General features: G+C 28.7%; 1 protein-coding gene across 1 annotated transcript in view; it reads left to right on the top strand.

Moving 5' to 3' along the window:
* Positions 1-8019, top strand: part of LOC128247617 (acetylcholine receptor subunit alpha-type unc-38-like) — a 34348-nt gene extending 26329 nt beyond the window's left edge. The window contains exon 3 of the mRNA XM_052967336.1: positions 1934-8019. Coding sequence (XP_052823296.1) covers positions 1934-2263 — 330 coding nt within the window. The 3' untranslated portion in view covers positions 2264-8019. The remainder of the gene's footprint in view (positions 1-1933) is intronic.
* The last annotated feature ends 872 nt before the right edge of the window (positions 8020-8891 follow it).

The following is an 8891-nucleotide window of genomic DNA, read 5'->3' as shown; positions in this document are numbered from 1 at the left end:
ATATATATGTATGTATATATACAAATGATTTGATATTTGGTAATAAATATATGTGTAATTAATTAATAATGAGGAAGCATTCCCATCTAATATTAGATACAATGAGTATAGTATTATTATTATTATTATTATTATTATTATTATTATTATTATTATTATTATTATTATTATCATTATTATTATTATTATTATTATTTTTATTATTATTATTTTTATTATTATTATTATAAAAGTGGAAAGTATTCATGTAGATAGATAGATAGATAGATAGATAGATAGATAGATAGATAGATAGATAGATAGATAGATAGATAGATAGATTACTAAGTGTAATGCGTATGTTTCGTTTACATACAAATTTTTAAACAGTTTAGAAGCAACGCCAAGTAGAGTGGCTAACTGTAGTCCTCCTTTAACGCATCTTATTTAGCATAGTATGTGGTTTAATTTTCTAAAAGGATCACAAAAGAGGAAACAGGTTTGGTTAGGAAAATTAATGTATCTAGATATACTGAGGATTTATCCGTTCCTCATGTTTCATTATTCGAGTGTAAATAATAGGGATTTAGAAGCCAGTAAAATGTTAAGAATGTTATTAAAATAAGTTATCTAGACGTTACGATTGAGGTATGTAATGAATGTTACTAATCCATACAGTAAGTCTGATGCCTTTCCATCAAGCTAAAATTCGTGTATTTCGTGTAAAGTCATGTAATTAGGAACAGTTGAAAGTTAACAAAAAGCACATTGTTTTACCGTGTGTAGAACGCTGTACGCCTTATTAAATAAATGGAATGTACTCAGCATAGATAATAAGATCTGGGATAATAGTGAAGATGATTTAACGATAGAATTGAATAAAAATCTGATTATTTGAATGATTACACGGTGTTTTAATATGGAATATGTTCAAGTTTTCAGCTTTCAGTTAAATTAAAAGGTTTAGATGTTACAATCATAGGTTTGGTGTGTAGAAAATAAAAACAGGGTTTTGAATACATGAAATTTGCTACGGCAAATTATTAAGCCAAAAACTGTTTAGCATTAAAAAATTTATTACCAAAGTGTACTCGGGATTGTATGTCGTAATGATATTTTTGAATGAATAAGGAATGAATTTGGTTAACAACTCGTATTCTCAGTGTATGATTAGCTGTGTAAACTTGTGGTTTGTAACAGATAAGGAGATTGTTGATTTTGATGGTTTTATAGTATTTATATATATACATATATATTCATATTTTATGTATGTAAGCATGTATGTGTATGTGCGTATGTGTGTGTGTATGCGGCTGTATGAGCGAGCGTGTATGTGTATGTGGCTATATGTGCGATCGTACGTGTGTGTGTTTCTACCAAGCTATACTTAAAACCAATTTAATATTATCTAAAAATTTATCTAATACCTTTTATTAAAGTACACAATTTTTACAAGGAAGACGTTGACGTGGACTTGAACGTTCAGTCCTCCTCTCCATTATCAGAAAGTTTGCTGCGAACGACCATATATGTGCGTGTGCGAGTGTTTATGTGTGCATTTGTATGCGTGTGTGTGCGTGTTGTGTCATTTTCTTTGTTCATTTTAATGTTAAATGATCTAAAACAAAATTTATCTCTGTATATTAATAATCAGGCTAATAATCATTATTAGTCATGATGACTACAATTTTTAGCCCATACCAGTCCTAATCCGACTACATAGAATTACGTGTACTCGCCATGATCTTTCCAGCTTGTCATTCTTTATTGAGGCGATGTTGATAAATTTATCTTCTCTGAAGATTGTAGGGTGTTATTTGGAGATTTAAATATTTTTACGTATATCACAAAAAAATCTCAATATTGCATTTTTAGAATAATAGCTTACTTCTCTACAGTGAATAGAGAATTTGAATAGTATTAATTCGTGTTCTTATTTTCTTTTTCGTTTCAGCCTGCAGCCCCTGTAGCGGATTATTATAGACGCTTTGATACCGACAAACTTCCTGAAAATGGCCGACTTTCCCCAAGGTTTATTCGCAAATTGAATCCATCGGCTTCGGCTACAGCCAGCGAGACTTTCGAAAGGCAATTCATGCGTGTCCTCCAAAAAGTCTATCAAACCATTGAACGCAATGAAATGAGACTGGCTGAGCAAGACCGACGTGACCTCATCAAACAGGAATGGCAACAGCTGGCCTTGATTATAGACAGAGTACTTCTCCTTATATTTCTAGGACTCACAATAACCGTAACTTTAACAGTTTTTTTCCAAGGACCTTGAAATAATGTTTTTAAAATTCTATTGGAGTAAAAATGAAAAGAAAAATATAAATTCATGGTCTAATTGTGGGACAATGCACCTAAATTGCTAGAGGAAGTTTTATGTCAGTCACCAAAACTGGGCTTCTTAAGTATACAAGAAAGGAATACATACGCAAGAACATGAGAAAGTTTTGGTTTGTTAAACAGCCATGAGGCATCCACACAAATTCTTACTCGTTAAGAATGCAAAATGAATATAGTTCTTAATAATTATGTTATACAGTTAGAATTATTATTACTATGACTATCATCATCCTCATGTTTATTTTTAATTATTTTTTAATATTAATATTAATATTGCTGTTATTGTTGTTTGATTTCTATGTTTCCTTTCCAACTATGACTAGAACCACCTTTAGTTACAGCATTACTGGTCACGTATGTTATAAAATTTCAATCAATGAAAAAAGAAACTTCAAAAAAGAAAGAAGGAAACAATGATGTCATTTTATTAACCATGTTTTTAGTTTATTGTTATATATTAAACAGATTGTTAAAATTTAACGAAAAATACAGCTTCGGAAACTTGTGGGAAGTTTGAAAAGTAACAAAAAATTAAGAGTGGACAAATCATTGCTCGTAAAACTTAGATAACTAAAGTTAAAATTTTTCGCTGAATTAAACAAAATATGAATTCATAAAGATAAACAATTCTCAAAATTTATGGACATTTTTCGATGTTGAACAAGAATTGTGAATAAAATGTCAGTAAATAAAAAATGGAGTAATAATATGATTTAACAGGCCAAAATTAGGTCACTTTACAGAGAGAGCGAAAACAATGAACATTGTTTGTTTTTCAACTAATTTAATAATTTTTTAATTATCATTATTATATTTTCGTTTCCACATTCACCAATTTTCATTATATTTCTTTTAAAAGCGTTATGTGAAAGAAAGACAGCAGTTAAAAACGGAGATAAAACACAATCCATTTAAATCAACGAGATAATAGTAATAATAATAATAATAATAATAATAATAATAATAATAATAATAATAATAATAATAATAAATTCATTTATAGAACGTGTTGAACATGTTTGCATTTCTCGATATACATAGAACTACAATAATATATATAGCAGTGTCATAGATACAATGTACCAGTGAAATGTGTAGGTTATCGTTTTAACTGTAAATTTACATCATTATTAACTGAAAAACCACACGGTGAAGAATCGCTTTGCAACTATGTTATTTCCTCTCCTTCTCTATCTCTCTTTCCCTTTCACACTCTCTTTCTCACTCCCTCTCTCCACTTATCTCTCTTTATCTTTTTTTTGTATTCCCTAATTCCTTATTTCTTTTTAAGTACACATCGACGTGAAATTCTGAATTACTAAATTAAGAATGATATTTACTTCTTCATCAAGTTAATTTCTTACATTAACAGCATTGCCATCATCATCGCCACCATTACAAGTATAGAAGACACGATTACAACTATAATTACTTTCATCGTAAATACTTCCTCTTTCGTCCTTCCTCTCCTGAAGTACATATTATCATCAGTTACGAATCCCACATCATCTTTGACAAAACTAACGATAATATACATGTTGTCGGTCATCATGCTCATACAATAGTAATTCCACTGGTACTATATATTAGGTCATTAGTGTAACGGTTATTCATATTAATATTTATCACAATTGTCAGTATTTTGAAAGAAACTGAGATTCCAATAACTAAATATTGTTAGATACTCTTAGAATGATTTCTATGACTATGCATAACTGTATAGGCAACCTGAAGTTTTCTTTGTATCACATATTAATCTCCTTAAAGGATATAAACGCCTAAGCCTTAATCTTTAAATGTGAGATTTTAGAAAGTAATAAGCGTGTACACATAGATCTATATAAGTGTTTGTATATAAATGTGTAGGTGTGCTTTATATAGCGTGTATTTGACGTTATAGAAAACACCTAATAGATATTTAATGGACGATCTCAAACGGGAGTGCATTATTTTCTAATAGGGATAACATGAAGTCATTTTTGTTGCAATGGAATCGGATAAACTTTGACGGATAGGCTGGTACGTTATTGTGGATAAGAGAATAAAAACTATAGAACCAAGACTATATCTTAGATAAGGCATTTCTTAGCAATATGCAGATATAACTATTTGCATCAAAACCTAGCACTTTATGTATCTAACTGCGGTGGAGTAACGTATGTAGTCAGATTTGGCTGAATCAAAACATTCGAACGGTAGGGAAATTTTGCTAGTTTTTTGAGCAGCCAATTACCAACACCCGCTCTTTATTGAGAAGGTAACTGATATTCGAATGTGATTTTCTAGTAGAGCGTTATCAATACCCGGTCTAACTAGTTCCTCTCAGACATATCACATATACAAGGGTTACGTCGGAATATGCACAAATTCTATGTACATTTCAAAGATTTTCTCATGCTCTATTTTAGAATTCTAGTATGTTATCCGAGTTAAAAATGCTCTTTAAAAGATTGGAATTTTTTATATTGCTAGATATAAGGCAGGTTTTTAAACATGTATCTCACAAATTCCTTAAATAGCTGTGAATGGGTTAGAATGGAAAGTAAAATATGAAAAAATAATACAAACGGAAGAAGAAGAAGAAGAAGAAGAAGAAGAAGAAGAAGAAGAAGAAGAAGAAGAAGAAGAAGAAGAAGAAGAAGAAGAAGAAGAAGAAGAAGAAGAAGAAGAAGAAGAAGAAAGGATGATGACGATGATGATGATGACCATGACGACAGTGACGACAACGACAACGACAATTATGATGATGATGATAATAGTGAGAATGATGATGACAGACGTAATAGCTGTTGTTTTGGTGGCGGCCGTGATCATGAAGGTGTGAAAGGGAGGAGACGGCAGTAAGGAAAATGATATAGATGACAATCATGCATGATGTAGGTGGCGTAAAATTTGAAAAACCAATGAGATACAACAAGACAGAAGAGAGGAAGGACGGTGACGATGATAACGACAGTGGTGCTTATAATGATGATGACAGAGATAATATTGATGAAATTTATGATGACGACAAGTATAAGTATGGTATATTGATGCCTAGAAAGCTTAAATATTTTAATATGAATAGAAATATTTCTAATAGTGAGAAACGCTGTTGTACTGATTTCTGCTTGAAGAGATATGACATCACTCACAGTATATTTAGAAAAAGGCATTATTAACGTTAGAACATGTCAAATAGTGATAAAAAAATGGTTTAGGGGAAGAATGCAATATCTCTAATAGTATTCATAATGGATTTCAGCATGTCCTTAAACACACACAGATATAGATACGCATGTAATAATAATAATAATAATAATAATAATAATAATAATAATAATAATAATAATAATAATAATAATATTTCTTATTAATTACTGAATTATGAACATCACGATCATCATCATTAGAAAGATAAAGACGATATAGATTGATTAATATGATCTATACGATAACTAGTACGGAAGTATTGAAGATGTCGATATATCAGTGATATATGTAATGGGGATCTGATGATCAATCAGCCTTTCATGTATGATGATGATGATGAATTTTGTTATCACGATGACAAAAATGATATTGATAGATTTCGTCTTGATCATCGTCATAATCTTCATCATCATCACTATTATTATAATTTGGTCATAGGAATAACTGTAAAGAGAGTCAGTGGGATGAGGAAAAACTTATACGTTCGAAGCCGAAATTTTGAAATATCCGCAATATAGTTTACTTACCACGGAAACATCATTTTTGCTAATCCATTATTGTGGAGATTATTATTATTATAACTATTATAAATATTATTATTAATTTTATTATTATTATTATTATCATTATTATGATTATTATCATTATTATTTTTATTATCATCATCATCATCATCATCATCATCATTATTATTATTATGATTATTATTATTAGTGTTAGTATTATTATCATCATCTTATACAAATTGATTTCATTGTTACTATACCGTTGTTTTTAGCCGTCGTGTTATTTTTGAAGTCGTTGTTGTTTGTTATTATCATTATCATTACCATTATCGTTATCGTTATGATTATTATTATTATTATTATTATTATTATTATTATTATTATTATTATTATTATTATTATTATTATTATTATTATTATTAAACTTTATAAATGTAATCCAATATATAAATAATATTGTTAATAATTATAGTAATTAAATTATCCCGCTTCCAATTGTTTCCTTTTCATATAATTCTTTTCTTTCATTTTTTCCCTAAATCAAGGCTGCAGAGGTGCCGCACATCAGAGAGGAATATTAATTTAATACTCCACAGAATATTTTTCTCAGTAACTCTTACGTTCAGAGTTCAATATCTAAAGAAACAATAACTATTCTTTTCATACTGCGAGAATCATTGAAATAGGTTTCTCCAAATTAAGTTACAGCGAACTGAGACAATATTTGAACAAAGAACTACATACAGAAGAAGTCTTATCCCAATAACTAATGTAACAATTAACATTTTGACCACTAATTATAATAATGAGAATATAACTGATAATAATATTACTGTTGATAATAATATTGTTACGCTTAATATAGTTGCTGTAGATTTCGTTATTTAATGGTTACTGATAAAATTTACTTAGCTGAAATAGTGACAATCATCATAGAAAATTGACAAGGTGATGTACTATCGCTACAGGATGCTGTAAAAGGAGGAACAGTTTCTTCTTTTCATATTTGCATCATCCACAAAATATATCTACTTCTATAGTTCTTCTACTACTATGAAAAACAGTGTGTCTTGTATATTTTCACACAGGAATACACGCACACACGTGCGCACGCACGCACACACACACACACACATACACACGCTCATATACATATATATATATATATATATATCTATATATATATATATATTAGTAATATTAGTATTCATATACAAATTCGTATACTCGCACGCCAATATATTATCCCATACAAGTATAAAGTCATGAATATACTTCTACGTAAATCATACAGACCTACATATCTATCGACATTTATCGACAATTAGGTTTTATATGTAGTAGCACGCACCACCATATTTTATTATATTTATAAGCAATTTCTGAAATAATATTTGTATATGTATATATGTATGTGTGTATGTGTGTGTATATATATATATTATATATATATACAAACACACACGTATATATATATATATGTATTTATATGCATGTGTGCGCGTGGGCGTGTGTAAATGTCCCTGTGCCATATTTATGTTACATTTTTAATTATATGTTGGATTTAAAATTAACATTACATGATGATGATCGCTTTTTGTTTTCTAAACGCTTCTTTGTGTTTTATCTCTATTTAGTGTTCTAAATGAACCTTCGTTTTGCAAGAAACTTTACAGAATTATTTTAAATGAAATATTATGATGATTTTTGACAGCATTGTAAAATCATAAAATGTTACATAAAATAGACCATGGATTCTGTCCGATTCGAATATGATCATGGCCTCGCAATATTAATATCAATGCCATTAATATTGGAAAGAATTACAAACCAAAGAAAAAGCGGGTGCGACAAACGCGTATGGCAAAAACTTAAATTGTAATTTACATGTTGTGAGTAAAATGTAAACGCCATTGTAAAATGAAGAGACGCCATCTTTGTGACATATAGATGTGATTTTTTACACGCCAAAGAATGTAAAAAAAAAAAGAAATAAAGAAATCTACCCATTAAAAATTATTTACAATTATAATGGGAAATTCGAATGATGAAAATTTATCAAGATGAACATGTGTTGTAAGAGGGGTGATGAAATCTGTATTGTACCTTTTTTATTTCTCATAAAACTGAATGAAGAATATGAAAATATTTTGCTTAGTTCTCATGGATCTTAACAGTAAATATTATTACATGGAAATTATAATTTCGAAACAATATATACATATATATAAGCCCTTTCCTAATGATAATAATAACAATTATTATTATCATTATTATTATTACTACTACTACTACTACTACTACTATTATTATTATTATTATTATTATTATCATTATTGTTACTATCATTATTATCATTATTATTATTATGAACTTCAGATATGAAAACCAGAAGAGTTGCATAACACAGAACTGAAAATATATATAAACAAGATAACAATTGAAACAAGAACTTTGTTTTCGTTTACGTTGGATGAAATTTTATTCATGTTGATAACTAACGGGATTTAAATTTGATACATAAGTGATTAATTTTTTTTTTTTTTTTTTTTTTTTTTTTGTAAAACAAAACATAAAGATTTTTAATGCTTCCCTGTTTCTGTTTATTATAACGAATACTTGTGTTATTTTTTTCTATCCTGGTTCATATTTAATGGATTATAAAACAATTAAGACACAGACTGCATCAGACTGCTTCAAAAGATATCTCATTACAATTGACTTACGTTGAGATTTTATGCTCGATTGGATTGTTTTGCTAAACCAGGTCTACAAGGAGCTTTTAAATAAAAGTAAATATGCGTAAACATTTTTGAAAGAAAATATGTAACCATCCATATACATATATATATATATATATATATA

This window comes from Octopus bimaculoides, chromosome 1 (genome assembly GCF_001194135.2).
Source record: "Octopus bimaculoides isolate UCB-OBI-ISO-001 chromosome 1, ASM119413v2, whole genome shotgun sequence".
Taxonomy (NCBI): Eukaryota; Metazoa; Mollusca; class Cephalopoda; order Octopoda; family Octopodidae; genus Octopus; species Octopus bimaculoides.
This window is presented reverse-complemented; position numbering and strand designations above follow the sequence as displayed.